General features: G+C 47.5%; 1 protein-coding gene across 3 annotated transcripts; it reads left to right on the top strand.

Annotated features, from left to right (window-relative positions):
• The first annotated feature begins 825 nt into the window (after positions 1-825).
• Positions 826-14,719, top strand: UBL7 (ubiquitin like 7). 3 transcript variants are annotated; one of them, XM_076004547.1, is made up of 12 exons: positions 870-951; positions 2,615-2,708; positions 2,950-3,162; positions 3,973-4,092; positions 7,565-7,647; positions 8,575-8,659; positions 9,573-9,630; positions 10,338-10,471; positions 10,730-10,779; positions 11,004-11,207; positions 11,776-11,898; positions 14,472-14,719. In XM_076004547.1, exons 3-12 carry the CDS (start codon positions 2,979-2,981, stop codon positions 14,607-14,609), a joined length of 1,179 nt encoding a protein of 392 aa, XP_075860662.1. In that variant the 5' UTR covers positions 870-951; positions 2,615-2,708; positions 2,950-2,978; the 3' UTR covers positions 14,610-14,719. The 3 variants fall into 3 exon arrangements, with proteins under 3 accessions (XP_012603677.1, XP_075860661.1, XP_075860662.1); XM_012748223.3 differs by lacking the exon at positions 2,615-2,708 and having other exon boundaries at positions 826-951; positions 11,040-11,207; XM_076004546.1 differs by lacking the exon at positions 2,615-2,708 and having other exon boundaries at positions 826-951.
• The last annotated feature ends 7,727 nt before the right edge of the window (positions 14,720-22,446 follow it).

Below are 22,446 nucleotides of genomic sequence, written 5' to 3'. Positions count from 1 at the left end.
AATTTTAATAGAATGTGAGTCTGAACTCTTACATTTAGAACAAACAAAGCTTTAAAATTACTGATTGGTTCAAAATGGTTTTATGGAAAAACTAATCTGTAACAACGTTTTTTGAGCAAGCATACAAAGGTTCCAAGGGACAGGAGCTAATCCTGACTTCTGAGCAAACACAATCCAATTTTAGCCATGCTGAACTTTTTTAGTCATTTAAAATATGTAGTTCCTCTGAGAGTTCAGTGGAAATTCCTCTCCCCAAACTGATTCTATGAATGACTGTTAGATGACCCCACCACTGCATGTTGAGGGCATAGCAGGAACGAAATTTAGTAGCTCCCAAGAATCCAGCTTTTGGAGGGCGTGACCGTTTGGTTCCTAGTACACCCCCATAGGTTAAGTCCGCCAAGAGGAGCACAAAAGAGGCTGACTTCACCTGAGGGCTGCCGTTTTTATGAGGGCTGCGGGGAACCGCTGGGGCGTGTTCGAAGAAGCCGCTTGGGAAAGGGCATTTCTAAAGGGTCGGAACGGGAGGGGACCCAGGGTTCGCCACTCTCCAGCAGCCGGCGTTCGCACAACCCGGCAGAAACGACGGACGGACGGACTTCATATGCTTCTCAGGAGAGCGTGGGAATTACGCAGCCGTGTATCAATTTAAAAGCCCACACCAGGCCTCCGTCTCGGGACTTGCGACCCTGAAGACCGACAGGAAATAAAGCCGTCCCCAGTGAGAGCCTCACGCCGGGGATTTCAAACGGCCCGGGAGCCAGGCCCTCCCCGGAACCGGAAGCTTTGCAACTAGCGCCCCTTGCTGGCTGGCGCTTTACAGGTGGGGCGGGGCTGCGGCGGGAACTGCAACTCCCAGAATGCAGCGCGGAGCTTCCGGTTTCCGGCGAGCGGGCCAGAGTGAATGTTTACAACCGGCGGCGCTGCGGCCGGGTTCCTTCCGCGGGACGGGTGAGGGCGCTGGGCCCCATGCAGCGCTGATTCGTTGTGTGTGGTTGAGTAGTTAACTAGTGCCCCCCGGGAGCGATGGGGTCGTCACCAGGCAGTGTTCCAGCTCCACAACTAGCTGTCTGTGACCTTGGGCCAGTGACTTTACCTTTCTGAGTCTTGGTTCCCTTATCCGTAAAATGTGAATTATAATGTCTGCTTCAGGGAACAGTTGTGAGGATTAAGTGACATATGATACATTAAAAAGACCTATTCCTTCCTTTGTCATAAACTTGGAGGTGGAAGGTACTTTGAGGATGCTTTAAGGCCGATTAGGCAGCCTCACAGCCTTTTCTTTCCTCTTCCCTACAAGAGGCTTCTTTGGAAGCAGTGATGACTCTAACAAGAACTTGTCTTGCTTTGCATGAGTCTTCCACCTACAGAGCTTCTGATTTATTTTCTGGGCATTCATATGTGCCAGGCATGAGGACAACAGAGGTGAAAATTCTAGTTTTTGCTTTCAGGGGCCTTCAAGAATTGAGTTGGGCTGGGTGTGGTGGCTTGCGCCTATAATCCTAGCACTCTGGGAGGCCAGGCCGGCAGATCACTCAAGGTCAGGAGTTAGAAACCAGCCTGAGCAAGAGCGAGAACCCGTCTCTACAAAAAATAGAAAGAAATTAATTGGCCAACTAAAAAATGTATACAAAAAATTAGCCGGGCATTGTGGCACATGCCTGTAGTCCCAGCTACTCAGGAGGCTGAGGCAGGAGGATCGCTTGAGCCCAGGAGTTTGAGGTTGCTGTGAGCTAGGCTGATGCCGTGGCACTCTAGCCTGTCTCAAAAAAGAATTGAGTTGGAAGAAGGGGCTGAGCTGTAGATAGATTTTAGCCCTAAGGGAATGTGGGAACAAGAGAAAAGAGAGGAGACCTAGGTGTTTGAATTTGGGTTGGTCTTGGTAGGAGTTTGCCAAGAGGCCAAAGAGGGAAGAGAAATTGCATGCAGAGTTAGCAGATGAGCAGAGGTGTAAAATGGCGGAGCACTTTGTTTTGAATGGAGGCTTAGTGGGGTGTACTTACATGTTTTGGGGGCCCAGTGGGGCAGGGCTCTGTTGGGGAGGAAAGCTGGCAGGGGGCAGAATGTTAGTGATTCCTGAAGCCAGGCTATGAGGTTTAGATTTATTCATATAGATGGTTTGGAGCCATTGAAGAAGTTCTAAGCAGAGAAGTAACTTAATCAGATCTGTGTTTTAGAATAATGAATTAGGTGGCAGCATGGATCTTTGATAGGGAGAGGCAAGAGGCAGTTGTTATAACTGTTATAACAGTTGTTATAAAACTGTTGGAATAGTTCAAGCAAAACTATATGAAGAAAATTGGAAATGAGTGTACAGAAGGGAGAGAGTTGGATGATCTCATTGAAATCTCACAACATTGCTGTTATGTTGGATGGTGTTTTTATGTCCATTTTATTTTATTTTATTTATTTTGAGACAGAGTCTCACTTTGTTGCCCAGGCTAGGGTGAGTGCCGTGGCATCAGCCCAGCTCACAGCAACCTCAATCTCCTAGGCTCAAGCGATCCTCCTGCCTCAGCCTCCTGAGTAGCTGGGACCACAGACATGCACCACGATGCCCAGCTAATTTTTTCTGTATATATTAGTTGGCCAATTAATTTCTTTCTATTTATAGTAGAGACGGGGCCTCGCTCTTGCTCAGGCTGGTTTCGAACTCCTGACCTCGATCAATCCTCCTGCCTCGGCCTCCCAGAGTGCTAGGATTACAGGTGTGAGCCACCACGCCCGGCCTTTATGTCCATTTTAAAGATGCAGAAACTGAGGCCTAAAGAGCTGTCTATCACAGGATGAGTAAAAAGGGACGCCCACATTCTAGTTCTGGCCTCCTAATGCTGCATCCTCTGCTTCTTTAACAGTGTTACACTGCTTTGTCTCTCATTTAACCCTTTGGGGGGGGTGGAGTAGGGTGGTGGTCTGTATCTTAACCACTGAGGGTTTGTTCTTTTACAGGGAGAAAGAGAGAGCGTGAAAGAGAGAGGATGTCTCTCTCAGACTGGCACCTGGCAGTGAAGCTAGCTGACCAGCCACTTGCTCCAAAGTCTATTCTTCGGTTACCAGAGACCGAACTGGGAGAATACTCGCTAGGGGGCTATAGTATTTCATTTTTGAAGCAGCTTATTGCTGGCAAACTCCAGGAGTCTGTTCCAGACCCTGAGCTGATTGGTAAGTCTCTCTGGACTCGGGTTGGGCTGCTGCTCTGATCTCTTTTGGGGGAGGTTACTTCTGGAATTACAAGAATAAATTAAAGGCTTGGTATTTGTTGCCTCATGTTAACACTCCATGGAAGTGAGTGTTGCATAAATATTATAGAAACACAAATCATACAATAAAACTATTGGCTGCTGTTTCAGTCATGTATGATTATACAGAACTACTTTTTCACAAAGTTCTTTAACCATGACATGGTTGACTTTCTGTAAGTGAGCAGAAATTTGGGGTGGACTAGGGAAGGAGGAGTTGGTCAGGGGAGGCTCCTCAGTATATGGTTTTTGAAGTAGGTTTTAAGGGATGATTAGAAGGATTTTTGTTTGGTTGATTGGAGCAAAGGCATTAAAAAAGAAAATGAAGATGGCAAGGGCAGTCCAGGTGGAAGAAGGAGGAATTTAAATATAAAAACATAACATAATAAAGGGTAATTTATAATAGCTAAGGAATCTGATTGACAGAAATGTGTTTTTAGTCATACCTGGATTAGGTTAATCTTTTTTGGTTGTTGAATTTTTCCATTTATTTAAATCGATCAGTCTCTACAATGTTAAGCTCCAGAGCTTTTCTGTGGATAGGTTCTGTATAAATCCATTTTATGAGTTTGTACTTGCTGACAATTGTTTTTAAAATGTATTTATTATGTAGTATCTTTTAAAGCATACATCATTCTCCAGCTATCTGTTCAATCAAAATAAGGTTCTCAGGGGACAGAAACCACCTAAATTGTTTTGCAGAGCAAAATATAAATGGTCAATTCTTTTTTAGATCTGATCTACTGTGGTCGGAAGCTAAAAGATGACCAGACCCTTGACTTCTATGGCATTCAGCCTGGGTCCACAGTTCACGTTTTGCGCAAGTCCTGGCCTGAACCTGATCAGAAACCTGGTGAGTGAGGAGTGGCCCTTAGCCAGGCAGAGTTTCTGTGGTATCTATAAGTGGAGGGCCTGTGTGTTAACAGGCCTGAGTAGAACAGAGGGGTGATTTACTGAGCTGAGGATAGGGGATGTCTTTATTACTTACTGGATAAAACCATATTGATAAGCAGGGTCTTTTGTCTTTTGCCATACCACCCTGAGTGCACCCGATCTTGTCTGGTAAGCAGGGTCCAATTTTGACTTTCTTGCTGCCAACACAACTGAGGGAGGGGGATTTGTTTCTCTACTTTGTAAGTTAATTAGCCACTGTTTTCTAATGGGATGGGGAATGTGTCTACTTAAACTCCTTTAGGTTAACAGTTTATTTCTCAGTGAACTTTGTATCCTTTTGTTATTGTTGTATTTCTTTTCATTAGAAAAAAAGCTGGAAACTTCTGGCCCTTCTCTAATGCTGCATTTTTGTTCTCTTGTTAACAAATCTTCCTGCAAACTGCCTCAGGTGGTGATTTGTTCAGTCAGCTAACTACTCCTGCTATACTGGTAATTTACTTTCCTGAAAATATTTGAACAGTATTAAAATAGCTCTCAGAAAAAGTATACAAAGCCTCAAATGCCTTTTTGATTTATTAATAGAAGGTGCTGCTTAGAATTCATAATTTAAATTTTGCATTTGTGTTTTACAAGCTTCCCCAAGGATAAAGCTAAGCTGTGTAACAGAGAGTAGCTTTGTTAAACTGGCAGATTTACATATTTTTATAATGTTTGTGATTGCTGTGACTAGTTATCAGCTTGAAATTTACCCTTTTATCAATTCTAAACATTAAGGACAAAAAGATCTTCTTTTGTATGCTAACGGGCAGTGAGAAAGAGAAAGGGAGCCCCTGACATGTAAGGGGTTGCCTGGCATTCACAGCCAACCCTTGGAATCCTTTTGTGGAACGTGAACAATTGTACAGATCACCAGCATCAGACAAGGTCACTCGGAGATTGTCATGGATGAAGACAAAAACAAAATCCTTATAATTTCCAAACAGAGACAAAAACCTGAGCATTATCTAAGCCACAGAAGTGACCAAATATCCCTCTATCCCTTGCTCTACTTTCCCTTCCTTCCAGATAAGGATTATTAAGATACCCAATTATAGAATCACCCCCACTTCCCGACAGTATCCAATCCAGAGTAAAGCCTCGTTTCTTTAAATTTATCCCCTGAATCACCCAGCCAAACTCAAATCCTATACTAAGTCCTTTTTAATATCCTCTTATTGAGACTCCTCACGATTCCCTATGGTGTGTATTCTGTCTGTATTGAGCAGTAAACCCAACTTATTCAAATATGGGCCCTTTGGCTGGATGGCATTGACAGAAGGAAAATAACATTTGTGACTTCTGTGAGCCAGATTTTTTTCCCTTTTATACCTCATTTAATCATTACAGTGGCTCTGCAGGATAGGTAGCAGGATTAACATATCTTAGATGAAGAAAAAGGGTTAGGAAGGTATTTATTCAAGGTTACCTGCTTAGGAAATAAATGCAAGAGCTGGGATATGGACCTAGGTTTTCTTGGCTCAGGAGCCCATGTTCTTTCCTTGGGGCTGGCTGCTTTCCACTTGGAAAGGGTGAGCTTAGCTTAGAGATGTTACAGAGACAACCATTACTTTTAGCTGATTAGATATTAAGAGTCCTTTTCTTCCCACCTTTGCCTGGAGATTTATTTTTGAAACAAATGGACTTTCTTTTCTTTTCTTTTTTTTTTTTTTTTTGAGACAGAGTCTTACTCTGTTGCCTGTGCTAGAGTGAGTGCCGTGACAACAGCCTAGCTCACAGCAACCTCAAACTCCTGGGCTCAAGCCGTCCTGCTGCCTCAGCCTCCCGAGTAGCTGGGACTACAGGCATGCACCACCATGCCCAGCTAATTTTTTCTATATATATTAGTTGGCCAATTAATTTCTTTCTATTTATGGTAGAGACGGGGCCTCGCTCTTGCTCAGGCTGGTTTCGAACTCCTGACCTCGAGCAATCCGCCCGCCTTGGCCTCCCAGAGTGCTAGGATTACAGGCATGAGCTACCGCGCCCGGCCTATTTTATTTTTTAAAATCTGCATGTCTATTTTATTTCCATTAGGAAAATACCATCTACGTAAAATTTTGGTCCACTTTCTTCTCCTTGACTTCTGCCATTCAAATTTAAATGATTTTACTCAAGTAAAAGAAGAATCACACATCTGACGTGAGAACTAAATATTTCACATCATTAAATTAGTTTGAATTAGGTGTGCTCTTGATTAATTTCTCAGGAATAGTAACTTATTTTCCCTACCTGTTATTTCCCTTTACTTTTATTTATTTGAGTAATTGTGTATTGAATATCTCTTTCCTACATTCATAATATGGGTGTACGTAAATATAATTTATAAAATCAGTAACTGGATTCATTATCTGATCGTCAATTCATGTTCAACTACCCTTATGATATGGTATTTCCATAATAACCAGATATTTTAGTCAAACTTACGCTATCGGCAATTGTAAAAATTAAGATATTTAAAATTCCAAACTAAACAAACACCGTGCCTGCTGACGGTCATGCTGTTGTGAGGTCCTTGGACAGCTACTGCTTCAATTTCAGTTCCTTCTCCTTTGGCAAACAACAACCTGGTAAGCAGCTCTAGCAGGAAAACTACTTTTGAAATACTGTTGCAGATTTCATTGACATTATTAAAGTCATTTATGTCAGCCAGCAAAACAGTTGTTTTTACCACATTAGTGAAGTCGGCCAGCAGCTTTCAGAATTTCACCCATGCTTGAATCCTGGCCTGCAAAAAAGATTAAAAAAACAAACAAAAAAAGAATTTCACCCATGTTTTTAAGAGCTTGTTTAGCTTCTTCTGCTACCCCTCCTGGCACAAGCTGTTCCCTTGAAGGGTCCATGCCTATCTGTCCTGAAATATAAATGGTGCTCTCCACAAACACAGCTTGGCTATAGGGACCAGTGGCCCCTGGGGCTTTGCAGTGCTGATCACCTTTTGATCAAGGACAGTATGGCAAACCCTTCTCTCTTGTGGCGCCTCCAGGAGAAAAAGCCCTAACAGCAGCCCTGCTCACTTCTTAGCCGACTCAGCTCACTTACTGTAAATCACTGTGTAAGAATCTGTGAGTTGATTAAAATATAAGAAGTCCAGGATTCTTGCAGTGGGATGTTCATCAGAGCAGTCTCTTTCATGGGGTAAGATTCCTCTCTGCTGCAACTTGAATTTGTTTGTTTGTTTTATCTGCTGAAGATGCTTACAAGAGTGTGCAGTTTTCACATCTGTGGCACAAAGATGGGTTTTTGGGAATGGGCATTCACATTCTTAGCAGCGGATGAAGGAAGGGAAAGTGCAGACCAGGCCACACTTGGACACATGCTAAAATGATGTTGCCATGTTCGTGGCAGGGGCAGGACCTGAGTTGTGGGGTAATTCTGAGTGTCTTGTTTCCCAGAACCTGTGGACAAAGTGACTGCCATGAGGGAGTTCCGGGTGCTGCACACTGCCCTGCACAGCAGCTCCTCCTACAGGGAGGCGGTGAGTGTGTCACGGCCCCCAGCCAGGACTGCAGGAGAGGGTGTGAATGTGGGCAAGGGCTGTGGAGTGGGAACTAGAAGCCTGTTGCCATGGCAACCAGGAGTTCCTTGGGGAGTTTTTGCCATGTCTGTGGGCCTCAGTAGAGCTCTGTCTTTCCCCAAAGAGCCTATCTCAGTCAGGCATTGTTGATTCCCTTTAATGGTAATGATACAACCTCTCATGATACTGACCTCATGGAATGAATTTGGTGACAGCCAACACATCTATGTACTGTTTTAGCTGGGCTTCATTCTTTAACTTTGGATGAACTGCCTGCTTACCAAACCCCTTGACCTCAATGTCCTCACTGGGAAAATGGGCTGATGTCTTTCTATAGAAGAGTTGTTTTTTTTTTTTAAGACTAGTCAAGTGCAGTAGTGAGGAGGGGCGAAAGTAGTAGAACAAGGAATTCATTCTGTAACTGACTGTGAATAGTCAAGTGAGATAACTCACTACCTTCGGACCAGCCTCTATAGGAGCGTTGACAGGCAAAATTAATACAGCTGTGAACTTCCCAATACATATAAATATGAAATAGTAATTGTACAGAGATTGAAAAGAACTTTTGGGACCTAGAGAAACCTTTGTTATTTGGCTCGTAATGAGTTTTTATTTTGGAAGCATTAGAGCTATAGACAGAAGAAAGCACCGCAGAGACTGAAGGTTTACTGTAGTCTTGCTTTTTTCTTTTCTTTCTTTTGTTTGTTTTCCCTCCAGTAAGTCATGATCTCAGGGCAAAATGAGCTTCATCTGTTTCTGGGGCTATTTTTCTATTGTGTTGTGGTGTAGGTACAAGCACTTAGCAGGAGGAAGTCCTTCAGCAGAGTGCGGGTATTTGATGAGTGCATTGAGCTAGTTGAGTGCCAGCCCTCCCCATTTCTCCTGCAGGTCTTTAAGATGCTCAGCAACAAGGAATCTCTGGATCAGATCATTGTGGCCACTCCAGGCCTCAGCAGTGACCCCATTGCTCTCGGTAAGTGCAGGACTGAATTTGAGAAAATAGGAGATGTTGGAAAAGGAGAAACCAGGAGAAGGCAGTTACCCTAAAGAGACTTTGACTGTCTTTTGAAAAGTCACTGGTCTTTTGGGAAGAGGGAGAGTAATCAAGATATGTTTGATATACCGGGTCCTCTAAGAGCTTTCTGTCCCACAGAGAGATAATGGCCTAACATCATAAATTAGGGTATGAAGGCCGAGCGCAGTGGCTCACGCCTGTAATCCTAGCACTCTGGGAGGCCGAGGCGGGCGGATTGCTCGAGGTCAGGAGTTCAAAACCAGCCTGAGCAAGAGCGAGGCCCCGTCTCTACTAAGATAGAAAGAAATTAATTGGCCAACTAATATATATAGAAAAAATTAGCTGGGCATGGTGGCGCATGCCTGTAGTCCCAGCTACTTGGGAGGCTGAGGCAGCAGGATTGCTTGAGCCCAGGAGTTTGAGGTTGCTGTGAGCTAGGTTGACGCCACGGCACTCGCTCTAGCCTGGGCAACAAAACAAGACTCTGTCTCAAAAATAAATAAATAAATAAATTAGGATATGAGGATGCCAAATGAGGGCAACAGTTAGCCAAATCACAGCAATCAGGGAAGATGTTCTGCACACCTTGATGAATAAGGGAAGACCCAGAGATCCAGGGGAAAGAGACCAGTGTATTGGTACTCAGTATATGACATAAGTGCAAGGGGTGTGGAGAGCAGGGGAACATCCCCACTGGAACAAGATGGAGAATACTTGGGTTATGTTGCTTGGTGCTTTGCTTCCTCTACTTCTCATGAGGTTTATGGTCCTATGTCCCTGTTGAGCCTGTTGCTCTGAGACCTAAAGCATCTTCTCCCTCCTGGATCTGGCCAGGTTTCTATTCTCTGAGGTGAGCCCTGTTCTCTTCCAGGGGTTCTCCAAGACAAAGACCTGTTCTCTGTCTTCGCTGATCCCAACATGCTTGATACGTAAGTGTAACTGTTGTATTAGAGTTCCTCATCTCTCCTCACATGGTCAGAGCAGAAGCCTAATTGTCACCCTGGCTGGAATCTGCTCTTGAGGCTATGTGCGGTCTGTCAGCAAGTCTGCCTTCTCATAATGTGAGGAGGTGAGAAAGGGCAAGGGCAGGGACACACAAAGTGTCAGGAGGATGCAGGATTCCAAGGGAGAGGGCTTTGCCTGCCAGGTTCAGTTTAGGTTTTGTTCAGTAGGTGTCAGGGAGCCTTTGAAGGGTTTTAAGCCGAGGGAAGGAGAAGCAGGCATACAGATTCATAAAATGCTAGAGCTGGAAGGGACGTGTCCCCTTATTTTATAAGTGAAGAAAATAGTCCCATGCTGCAAAGAGAAGGGACCTGTCCAGGGTTGCCTAGCATAGTGGTGAAGATGCCTAGAGCAGAGGTGAGCCCTGAGGCACCGAGCTGTCTCTCTCCTATCATGCCTTGCCTGAGTTAAGGTCAAGAATCTGCATCAGAGCCCAGGGACTGAAGGCCTTGCTGCTGTGGCTGGGGCAGATCCACAGGTGGATAAAGTTTCCTGGTGGAAGATACCAAAGACTGAGGAATCTGCGGGCAGGCACAGGTGGCTCCCTTGTTGTGAGGGGCCCCAGAACTCCTGTCATGGCTGAGGGCACTCTTTCATTCTTAGTCACTATTGGTTTCTTCCTGCCCTGTCCTAGATTGATGCCTGCTCACCCAGCCCTGGTCAACGCCATCGTCCTGGTTCTGCACTCGGTAGCAGGCAGTGCCCCAGTGCCAGGGGCTGACTCCTCTTCCCGGAGCATGCCCTCCAGCTCATACCGGGAGATGCCAGGTGAGCCCCAGAAGATTGTCAGGTAGGCCTCAGGAGCCAGCAGTGGCCCAGGGTTTTGCTTTACTCAGCAGCTATGTATAGTGTTGGCAGAGGGCGTTCCTTGGGAACTCTCGGTTTGAGTCAGGAAGTGCATCTGTCCTGTAATTTTCCAAAGGGAGAGATAAAAATATGAATTTGGAGAGTAACTTGAGCTGAGAGTCTGGAGCTGCGCCTGTGCCTTTCTGTTCTTCCTCCTGAAATCTGTTTACCCTCCTCCAGGTGGCTTCCTGTTTGAAGGACTCTCAGATGATGAGGATGACTTTCACCCAGTAAGTGGCCTGTCTACCTGGCATTTGGGGAAGGTGGTGCTGGGAATGAGCCACTCTTTGGGACCAGGCACGCCCAGGGCTGGGAGGTGGTCAGAGGCCCTTATGAGGCCAAGCCCATGTCATACTGTTCCTTTTTCTGGATTCCTTTCTGAACCCGGGAGCTTAGAGAGTTTCCCTGAGAACTGTTTCTGGAGTAAGGTGGGGTTCATCTGTGAATTTCACAGTGCTGCTTCCTTGATTCTGGTGCCTCCCTTCTCCAGAGCACCCGGTCCACGCCCTCGAGCAGCACACCTAGCTCCCGCCCAGCCTCTCTTGGCTACAGTGGAGCTGCTGGGCCCCGGCCCATCACCCAGAGCGAGCTGGCCACCGCCCTGGCCCTGGCCAGCACTCCAGAGAGCAGCTCTCACACGCCGACTCCTGGCACCCAGGTACGGAGAAAGGGCCAGGAAGACCAGGGCCAGGCTCCTGAGGGAGAAGCTCCCTAGCAGTAGGGTGGATTTGCCTTTGTCAACCCTGGTGCTAGAATTGGCCTGAGTTGAGTCCTGGAGTCCTGGTGGGGATTCTTACTGCAGCTTGGGTGACTTCCCCCTCACTTGCCTTTAGGGACCAAAAGTCCGGGGTTTAGCGTAGTCCTGATTGATTCCTCCTTGTAGTTCCGAAGAACCTCCCTTCACACAGTGTGCCCTTCCTCATCTTCGACAGGGAGCAGACATCGCTGACTTAAGCATTTCTGGTGATAAGTCATTCTAGCTTTCAAGACCATCTCTCCCAGTGCTGGGGTCCTAGGCTGAGTCAGGGACAGGGGGCTCTGAGAAGAAGAGAATAAAATCTTTCCTGCCTACATAGAGAGCTTTGTCCACTTGTCTCATGGCAGGCCCTTGTTGGGAGGCAGTATTTGGGTATCCCAGGAACACTGTGGGGTGATGTCACCACGTGGGAGTCTACTCTGAGACAGCGATGGCTCTGAGAGTGACACCACTGCTGATTTTTCTCTAGGGCCATTCTTCAGGGACCTCGCCAATATCCTCTGGCGTCCAGTCAGGGACACCCATCACCAACGATCTCTTTAGCCAAGCCCTACAGCATGCCCTGCAGGCCTCTGGGCAGCCCAGCCTTCAGGTCAGTCTTCCCCCTTCCGGGTTTCCGTGTGGCTTCCTCGTTACATTGGATGCTGAGCCTTTTTCTATTCTCGGGAGGTCCTTCCCACTTGGCAGGCTTCACTCTAGGAACAACTGGAGCATGGCAGTGAGGAGAGTTCCTAGCCAAGGGCACACTTTCAGAGTGGTCCCTGTGGTCTCCTCCTCCTGCCCCCAGTGACGGTGGCCTGACTCCCCTGACCACCTGCCTTGGATAATCACAGCAGTCTTAGTCAAGCAGGCATTCGTTCATTCAGTGATGATGACTGAGCATTGAGTATGCACGTAAGAGGCCTGGGTCCGATGCCAGGGCCAGGGGTGAGCTGGTCCTCGTCCCTGCTGTGGAGGGCACTGGGCACGTGCTGACCTGGGGAGCAGCAAGGTGAGAAGCCCAGCCATTTGAGGTGGGGCCCTGGGTCAGGCAAAACTTCTCTGAGGAAGGGGTGTTTAAACTGATTGTCAAAGAATTCGTTAGCGGTTAGCCAGCCAGGGAAGAGGTGTTTGAGGTAGGGAGGGGGTGATTTCCAGTTGGAGACAACTATGAGGTCTGTGCGACACATCCAGACTATAAGGCTAGAATGCTGTGTCCTAGCGTAGAAGACCCTGATATGGAGCCAGAAAAAAAGGAGCAGGAGCCTGCATGGGAGGGGCCTTGAATGCCAACCTAGAAGGATTAGATTTGATCTAGCAGTTGCCAGGGAGCCATGGGAGACTTTAAGGAGGAAGTGGTCACCCTGGCAGCTAGGTGGGAGACCCAGGGGTCAGCAGTGTTTTATCGTGTGCCTCTGTGCACAAGCTGCTTGCTTTATGTCTGTTTCCTTTACTCCTCACAGTAGGCCTGTGGGGCGAGCCTCAGTCCTGGAACTTGTCCAAGGTCATAGAGCCATGAAGTGGTAAAGACAGGGTTCAAGCTCATGTGGTTTTCCCTACCCCATGTGGTCCTCGTAGACAGGAGAACGGGAGCAGGACATGTGGACAACTTGTCTTCTCTATTCTGTCACCCTCTCTGGCGAGATGCCTGTTTGCTTTGTTCCTGGTTCAGGAGCATTTGCTGCTCCACCTGGCCTGCAAAAATGAATCTGAGTTGATATGTGCGGGTTTGTTTTAAGCTCTCCACATCTCATCCCTGCTTGCCTCTCTGTATTTGCATTTCTTCCCCTTCCCATTTGCATTGCCTTCTCCCTGCGTGTGAGCATGTTGTTTTCACTGTTGTGCACTTCCCTCCTGTTATGAAATAGATTAATGAAGCTATGAAAGTACTAGAAGAAAATGTGGGTGACTTTCTTTAAATCCTTAGAGTAGAGAAGGCCTTTCATGACTGAAACTCAAAATCCAGGAGCGGTTACATAAAAGAGTTATCCATTTTAAGCTTGTAAAAGTGAAAATTTCTGCATGGCAAACCAAACAAAAAAAGAAGCAAAATCTAAAGGTTAACAGTAAACTGGGGAAAAAATCTGTAACACATATCACATAAAGGTCAAAATTTCCCTCATGTGTAGAGGTTCTAGAAATTTAAGACCAATAACCTCATAGAAAAATGGGAAAAGGATATGAATAAACCATTCACTGAAATGGAAGTACACACCCTTAAACCCATGTAATTCCTAGCAATCCCATTTCTAGGAATTTATCCTGGAGATGTATGTGCATGTGGAAAATGACATTTGTATGGAGTCAGTCATGGCAGCATTATTTGTAATAATTATTTTATAATGGCAAAAGATAAGAAACAGCCCAGTTATGGTACATTTTAGGACCCCCATGTGTTGCAATATTATATGATTACTAACAAATATTTTATATATCAGCATAGAAAGGTCTGCAGGATAGATTGATTCTGTTTTAAAAAAAGGAGGGTTGGGGAACCGATGTAGAATGGGGGTATAAGAAAAGGGTAAATATAAGAATATATATTTATATTTCCTCAAAGAAAATAAAATTGGTTATCTGGGGTAGGGGTAGGAGTAGATGAGAGTAAGACTTCATGTGTATCATGTTAAAAAAACGAAACCAAAATTAGCCGGGCATGGTGGTGCATGCCTGTAGTCCCAGCTACTCTGGAGGCTGAGGCAGGAGGATCATTTGAGCCCAGGAGTCTGAGGTTGCCATGAGCTATGATGATGCCACTGCACTCTAGCCCAGGCAACAGAGCAAGACCCTGTTTCAAAAAAAAGAAAAAAAAAGAAGAGAAGCCAAACAAAACTAGTTTAAAAAAATTTATTCCTCTGCCCCCACTTATTTTTTTGTGTGTGCATACATATAGCAGGAGAAAGAGAGTAATTTTGTCTTTTGGAATTTAGACATTGAATAATTTGTGCTTTCTCTTTTTATCCTTATGTTAAGAATTTCCTTTTTTAATCATAAAACTGAATTTGTTCTCTTCACTCTCAAGCCTATCTTTTAGTCTTCCTAGAAGCCCTGTGTTCTGTGGAATTTAGCATCCACAACTTTGCTGTAGGACTGCCATCTTCCTTTCCTTCCTCTGAAAGCACAGAGCTAAGTGAGTCTTCATTAGGGTCCCACTAACAGCCTCTGCCTGCTCCTGTCTTTCCACAGAGCCAGTGGCAGCCCCAGCTGCAGCAGCTGCGCGACATGGGCATCCAGGATGATGAGCTGAGCCTGAGGGCCCTGCAGGCTACCGGAGGGGACATCCAGGCGGCCCTGGAGCTCATCTTTGCTGGGGGAGCCCCGTAACCCCCTGTTCTTCCTGAGCCCTTGGCGTGTTGTAGAGGTCGCTGCCACAGGAGGTACCCAGGAAGGTGCCTCCATCTTCTCTGCCCCAATATACCTGATGGTCAACTCTCCTGCTTTGTCCAGTGCTTGGCCTTTCTGGCTGGTCTGAGCTGGTGGAGGCGGTGGGGCAAGCAAGGCATGTGGTTCTTGGTGCTGTGGCATCAGGGTGCAGGGCTGGCCCTTGGGTCTGGGCCCTGGATGGAGGATTTTAGATCCATGTTATGAGATGGTGTGTGATACCCATATTCACCTTTGGGAGAAGTTTCCAGTGGTAATCCTTGGACCCTGGGGTGCTTTGGGGTATGGCGGTCTCAGGACATGCCCAAGCCTGGGGCAGGGCTGCTGGGTTACAGCTATGGCCAAAAGAGGCTCACGCTTCTGAAATGCCGACAGCCTAGGGAGTGACTGGGTGGACTTTCAGGGGGAGCACATGGGAGCAGTTTGCCTTCCACATCACTCCCTTTCCCAAAGGCTGCCCAAGCATTTTTCTATGCCTATTCTGTAATGATGCCAGAATCCAGGTCTCGGCTGTGCTAGGAGGCAGAACCCTCTTCTCTGTCCTGAAGGCGTAAACACAAGAGCAGTTAAATAACAATACTGAACAACACCAACACGAACAGAGCTCAGCTTTAATATTGAAGAGGGCACCAACCCCCAAGCTGCTACTCCATCTGCCTGTGCTCATTCCCCCTGGCATGGCGCTCCCTGTGGCGTTTCTGCGGCATCACAGACATTTCCAAGTTGAGAAGTGGGTTTCATGTGCTTTGAATACTTTGTGAGGAAAACATTCCTTCAGCCTCCGTTCATTTGGGACCTAATGTGGGCAGGAAGGAGCTCAGGGGTCTGTTCTTGCCCTGTGCCTTGGTAGACATTCCTTCACCACCATTCCCAGTCATGGTCATTCAGCTTCTGCTTGTCTCCTCCTGGGACAAGAGGTTTACCACTTAGGGACAGCCTATTCTGTTCCCCAGAGCATTTGCTCTTTAGTCCCCTTTCTGCCCTAAGGAACCACTCAGAACAAGTCTGCTCCCTCTTGTACATGAGCAGTGCTATAGTTAATTTATGGAGAGTGGTGGCGGGTGACTCACTTGCCCCTCTGACCTGTTCTGGTTTGGGTTCCCAGCATGTCCTTTTCCTTGGATAACTTCTGGTTTATCAGTGATGCTCTCATAGGGAGGTACTCAGAGGGACCCATTATTCCACATGTGGCCTGAACATCATGTTCTTTGCCTCCTCCAGAAAGTTTGATAAATCTCTGCATTTCCCGCTCAATCTGGGATTCATGTTGAGAGGTGTTTGCATTGGCAGAAAAGTCTCAAAACCCTCTGGACTTCGTGCCAGCCATCTTCGTGCCTCAGTGGTCTGCCTGGAGCCTAGCTGCCTCCCTGTGGTTTGGAGCAAAGACCAGGAAGTTCTGTTCTTGAACCCAGTGTCTCTTGCTTGCTTGTAGAAACAAAGACCATCCCATCCTCATCCTCATGGGTCTGTGTTGGTCAAATGGGGCTGACACAGCCCTTCCTGTTCCCATGATAAGCCTCCCCACAGCTCATTTCTGTACTGCGGCAGCTCTTCCCCTGCCTCCAAGGACTGCCTTCAGGCGCTGGGGTTCTCGAACTCCCCCACCTCACTTATGCTGTGGAACTTTTGGGTCATCTTGCCCTATCCCTGAAACCGACCCCCAATAGTAGTTATACTGCTTCCCAGAATTGAGGCGTCCCATGGTTTCCCTTTCCCTTCTTTGTCAGCTCTTTCCTCCAGGGACTTGGCCAGTTGGCTTTGCTTCCTGTGGCCATGTTTTAAATAGTGTATGTCAGGTCTGATAAGTGCCCGCACTAAGCCTGGGGCTTTCCATCAGCCAAGGACTCTTTCCTAACCATTGTCCCTTTCACTCTTTGAACAAACACTGAACCTCTGCTCTGTGCCAGGTAAACATGATGGCATCCTTGCTCTCAGCTGTGTTGTTGGTAAGACAGACAAACCTGTGTTTACTCTCAAGCCTGACGAGAACTGGGCCAGGCAAGGCCAGAGGCTGTGGGTGCTCACAGGAAGAGGGGCTAACCTGGGCTAGGGGAGGGTGTGTGTGTGAGGGACAGGTGCTTGGAGAAAGTGGCATCTAAGCTGAGATGTGAAGGGAAAGGAGGCATTGGGCAGGAAGGTATGTGTGCTGAGCAGGCTGGGATTGGGGAGAAAATATGGCTCCTGTAGCCTTGTCTATGGGGGTGGATAGCAAGACAGGCTGATAGGCAGGGGCTAGATCATCTTAAGCCATGTAAGTTTAGGCTTACCCAAAGAGCAATAGGGAGTCTTAAAATTTTAATCAGAGCAGAGTCAGATTTGTATTTTAGAAAGGTCACTCTGGCAGCTGTGTAATGGATAGACAGAGGTGGGGGTGGACAAGCTCCAGGGAGAACAGGGAGGAAGTTGTGGCAGTGATCTACTTAGAACGGATGGTGGGCTGACCTGGCAGTGGGGAAGGGAAGGAGTGGGCAGAGAGAGTTTAGGAGTTACAGTTTTTTTTTTTTTTTGAGTCAGAGTCTCACTCTGTTGCCTGGGCTAGAGTGCCATGGTGTCAGCCTAGCTCACGGCAACCTCAAACTCCTGGGCTTAAGCGATCCTCTTGCCTTAGCCTCCCAAGTAGCTGGGACTACAGAAACGTGCCACCATGCCCGGCTGAGTTTTTCTATATCGTTTTAGTTGGCTAATTTTTTTCTATTTTTTGTAGAGATGGGTTCTCGCTCTTGCTCAGGCTGGTTTCTAACTCCTGACCTTGAGCGATTAGCCCGCCTCGGCCTCCCAGAGTGCTAGGATTACAGGCGTGAGCCACTGCGCCCAGCCTAGGAGTTACAATTGATACCTGATCTTGGGGAAAGTATACAATTGTCTCCTTGAACAGATGGGAACACCAGGGTTCAGAGGGGCAAGATCATCTGTCTACGGTCTCGTGGTGAAGAAGTCAACAGAAAGGCCTAGAAACTCAGGTCTGTCTGACTCCAAAGCTTGCCCTTCCTCCTGCTGCCCATGGCTCTGAAGTGTAGAAGAATGGGAGGTGATGAGGGCTTCCATAGGCTGAGGACCTGGGACTTTATCCTGAGGGCAAAGAACACTCCTGGAGTGGCTTTAGGCAGGGCAGCAGGACCAGATCTGTGTGTGAGATAATCTGACAGCTGTGTGGAGGCTGGATTTGTGGGAAGTGAGACTGGGGTGGGCGACCAGCTAGGAGGCTGACTGGAGCCTCCAGATGAGACAGGGGGAGGCCTCCGCTGGAGCTGCAGCAGGGAGCTGGGGGGATGCTGTGAAGGACAGACCAGCTGTGGGGGCCGAGGGAGAGCGTGGAGGCAGGCGTGCTGTCAGCGGGTGGATGGGGGTGTGGCAAGAGTAAGAGACTTGGGTGAGGACTTGGAGTGAGGTGCCAGGTGGGGATGTCTTACAGACATGTATCTGGGCTGAGATAGTGATCAGTTGAAGTTCTAAGTTGAAGACTGGGCTTTTGTCATGTGAGAAGGTAATTCAGCTTTTCAGGGAAAGGTAGAGGAAAAGGGGATACCCACTAAGGAGTTGGGCTTTATAGGAAATGGTGACTGATAGACATGAGACACAGAAGTGGGGCAGGATCTGCTGGGAAGGTGACAGTGGAAGTCACCAAAGCTGAGGGAATGGAAGGAACTGGACAAAGGACATGGTCAGTGTGGTCAGATGTCACAGACCTAGTAACAGAAGGGCTGACCTTAAGCTTGCCAACTTGAGCCATGGTGACTGTGGGGATGTTCTGGGGCAACCAGAGCCAGATTGCAGGGGTTGCAGACTGAGTAAGTGAGAGAGGCAGGGAGGGCAGAGAACCCAGCCAGTGACGGGTAGGGTAGTAGTTGGAGGGAGGTGACATTGAGAGTGAGCTTTTGCAGTTCAGCAGAGGTGAAGTTGGAAATGATCACAAGAACTTTTCTAGGAAGCTAAGGGGAAAAAAAGGGAGAGACCCTGAAATAGAATATGCAAATATATAGAGATGGGTGAGTTTTCTGAACAGATCCCTTCTCCCGATATAACTCAGATTTGGCTGGGCTGGCATGAGCTGGGCTGGCACAGTTTGCTGGGCACATGGGCCCCAGTTCTGTTCCTCGCCTCAGCCCCATCTGGTGGGGGCCCCAGACCAAGCTCTCAGAGCCCTACCCTGAGGTGGCTTCTTGTTTCCTCTGCATCAGGCTTTGGCAGTGAATGTTTGGTGAGGATGCTTGGGAGTGAGTTTAGGCCTCTCTGTCCGCTTACCCAGCCTCTCCAATAGGTTGTGCTCTTTGGTTTCCCTGTGCCTGGCCGTCTCGCTTCTATAAGTTCTGAGGTCACTCGGAGTAGAATTCAGTTTCCTCCAAGCTTGATGCCTTTGTGGTGACCCAGGCACTGACCTACTCCATCTTGGCAAAACTAGCTAACAGCAACGCAGTACAATCGTGCTCATTTATTAAGCACCCTCTCTGTGCCAGGTATTGAGCTAGGCACTCACATGTGCCATCTCCGTGGATCCTCATAACAACTCTGGGAAGTGGATCAGATATCCCCATGTACAGAAAAGTGCTTCTGGTTAGCAGGACGTGGCTGTATGGTGGGAAATGGGCTTTTCCAGGGCTTGGGTGGGATTGTGTCAGTATGATGCCATCCGTCAATGCACCCACCTGGGGCCTTGTGCCAGGCTGGCTGACAGGTAGCTAACCATTCATCCTGGAAGCAGTGGCTCAGGTCTTGGAGAGGAATTGGGAGGGGAATTAGGCTTCTAAGTCATACTGTCTGAGGTTTAGGTCACTTTTCCACAGGTAAACTAACTTCTTGGTGCCTCAGTTGTGTCCCATTTGACATTTTCCCCCAATTTATATAAGTGGATATTGACAGTGTATATCAGAGGCCAGGCATTCAGAGTTGGGCTGGTGAACGTTCTAGGTGGAGTCAGGGCCCAGACAATGAGATAACCCTAACAAGGACAGGAACAAGGAAAGTCGAAGGTCCTGCAGCGGGAACCAGAAAGTTAATTGCTCTTATGTGGCATAGGGTTTCATTTCTTCTCCTTCTGGGCCCACATTCAAACTCACAATCTTTCTCAAACCAGCATCCCAGAGAGCCACTGCCGATGGTTGGGAATTGACCCAGGGATAACCCTGGGCTAAGATCAACAGGATTTAGCAGCTTGGTATCTCAACCCAGTAAGACAGTGCCTTTGGATGTGCTAGAATCAGGAGCAAAGAAACCAGTCTGTTAGCCCTTTACTGCTCAGCCTCCACACTAGGGGTTGTGTTTTGATCTGAGGCTTGATCTTTGAAAGGGATAGACACAGTCTGGACTGCTTAGCACCTAGGAAGGGCTCTGTGAAAGTTTGTCAAATGCCTGGTCATGTCCTGGGAATCAACCAGGATTAGAGAGACTCCAAGGAAAGCCCCACGAGGGACCTATTTGAAACAGTTTGTTTACCCTGAAAAAAGCAGATTTAGAAGGACATGACCTCTCTGTTGAAATGCTTGAAGAACTCTATTCTAACAAGGGGAATTAGACATGGTCCATGTGGCCTCACAGGGCAGATTTAGGACCACTGGGCACTGGGCACTGGAGAAGAAGGCTTTGTGTCAGCTAAACTAGATGGACAAGGATGGCTCATGAGGGAGCTAATTGCTCTTATGAGAGGTGCTCATATTAGACTGAATACCTTCTAAGAGTTATTTCTAACCCCAAGAATCTCGATTCTTGGATCACTGTATTCACTAAAGAAAGCAAGCTGTTAGTGCTGACCATGTGTCTGCATGCCGCATGTGCATCTCCTTGCTGAAGTGCCCCACAGGCCCACGGGTCACATTGGACCTGGCAGGGTCCTGGGACACACTCTATCCTGTGGAGAGCATTTAAAAGCATATTTAATTCAACCTACAGAAGGAGATGGAGGAGATAGAATGAGAAAGCTTTGTAGGTCTCTGGTCTAGAGAGGAGGCAGACCAGGACAAGAGCTGCTGTTTGATCTCTCTTTATCATTTTATACACAAACTGAGTCCCAGGCTGAGGCAGAGCCTTGCCCCTCATCAGTGGCCAAGATGGGACTTTTTTTGAGACAGAGTCTCACTCTGTTTCCTGGGCTAGAGTGCTATGGTGTCAGCTTAGCTCACAGCAACCTTAAACTCCTAGGCTCAAGCTATCCCCCTGCCTCAGCCTCCCGAGTAGCTGGGACTACAGGCATGCGCCACCATGCCTGGCTAATTTTTTCTATATATATTAGTTGGCCAATTAATTTCTTTCTATTTATAGTAGAGATGGGGTCTCGCTCTTGCTCAGGCTGGTTTTGAACTCCGGACCTTGAGTGATCCACCTGCCTCGGCCTCCCAGAGTGCTAGGATTATAGGCGTGAGCCACCATGCCTGGCCAAAGCTGGGACTTTTTTTTAAGACAGAGCCTTGCTTTGTTGCCCAGTCTAGAGTAAGTGCCGTGGCGTCAGCCCAGCTCACAGCAACCTCAAACTCTTGGACTCAAGCGATCCTCCTGCCTCAGCCTCCCAAGTAGCTGGGACTACAGGCATGTGCCACCATGCCTGGCTAATTTTTTCTATATGTTTTTAGTTGGCCAATTAATTTCTTTCTATTTTTTTAGTAGAGACGGGGTCTCACTCTTGCTCAGGCTGATTTCGAACTCCTGACCTTGAGCAATCTGCCCACCTCAGCCTCCCAGAATGCTGCGATTACAGGCATGAGCTACTGCGCCTGGCCCCAAGCTGGGACTTGACTGTCGGCCTGCCAGCCACATCTAGTCAGGAGATTTTGTTAGTCTAGATGGATTTCACATGATTTCCATGAGATTCTACCCTGCCTCAAGCCATGGGCACTGAGAATAGAGGCTCAGAGATGGATTTGGGGCGTGAGAATGGGGAGGAAGGAGTTTGTCTCCAGAAAGTGGGTTTTTTTTTTTTTTTTTTTTGTGAGACAGAGTCTTATTCTGTCACCTGGGCTAGAATGCCATGGTGTCAGCCTAGCTCACAGCACCCTCAAACTCCTGGGCTCAAGGGATCTTCCTGCCTTGGCCTCCCTAGTAGCTGGGACTATAGGTGTGTGTCACCATGCCTGGCTAATTTTTTATTTTTACTAGAGATGGGGTCTCACTCTTGCTTAGGCTGGTCTCAAACTCCTGACCTCAAGCAATCCTCCCACCTAGGGAGGGCTAGGATTGCAGGTGTGAGCCACTGTGCCTGGCTTCCAGAAAGTCTTGAGAGTAAAAATCTGGTTTCTGCTGACTCGGCCTTGTCCAGAGTGGCCACCAGATGGCGCTTCCACCACAAGCCCAGTGCCATGTTGGCCAAGTTGGCTGAAGATGCTGGGTTATCCCTGGAAGGCCTGGGACCTGTCATGTTTTTAGGTGCGCTGAGTACCATTATGGAAGGAGAAAAGGTCTATCTGTTCTCTGCCAGTCCCAGGTCCACCACTGACTATTTCCCTGTGGATTTTTACTTTTTTGTCCCTCACTTCACCTGGCTGGCCAGACCCAGATCTTAGCAATTTAGAGTAGGGCCAATCAAATAAAAATGCACCTAAAATGACAGGGACAGAGAAGGGAGACACAGGAATGGGATGCCAGTGGCAAGCATTGACCTTTTTTTTATTATTATTTCGGCATATTATGGGGGCACAGATTTTAAGGTTTCAATAAATGCCCATTTCCCCCCCTCCCCCCACAAGTCTGAGTCTCCATCATGACCATCCCCCAGATGGTGCACATCTCACTAATTATATATGTATATACCCGCCCAAGCATTGACCTTTGGAGCTAAGAAGGGTGGTGGCAATTT

The sequence above is a fragment of the Microcebus murinus genome, chromosome 6, assembly GCF_040939455.1.
Source record: "Microcebus murinus isolate Inina chromosome 6, M.murinus_Inina_mat1.0, whole genome shotgun sequence".
Lineage (NCBI taxonomy): Eukaryota > Metazoa > Chordata > Mammalia > Primates > Cheirogaleidae > Microcebus > Microcebus murinus.
The sequence above is the reverse complement of the archived record's forward strand: the minus strand, read 5'-3'. Positions and strand labels throughout refer to the sequence as shown.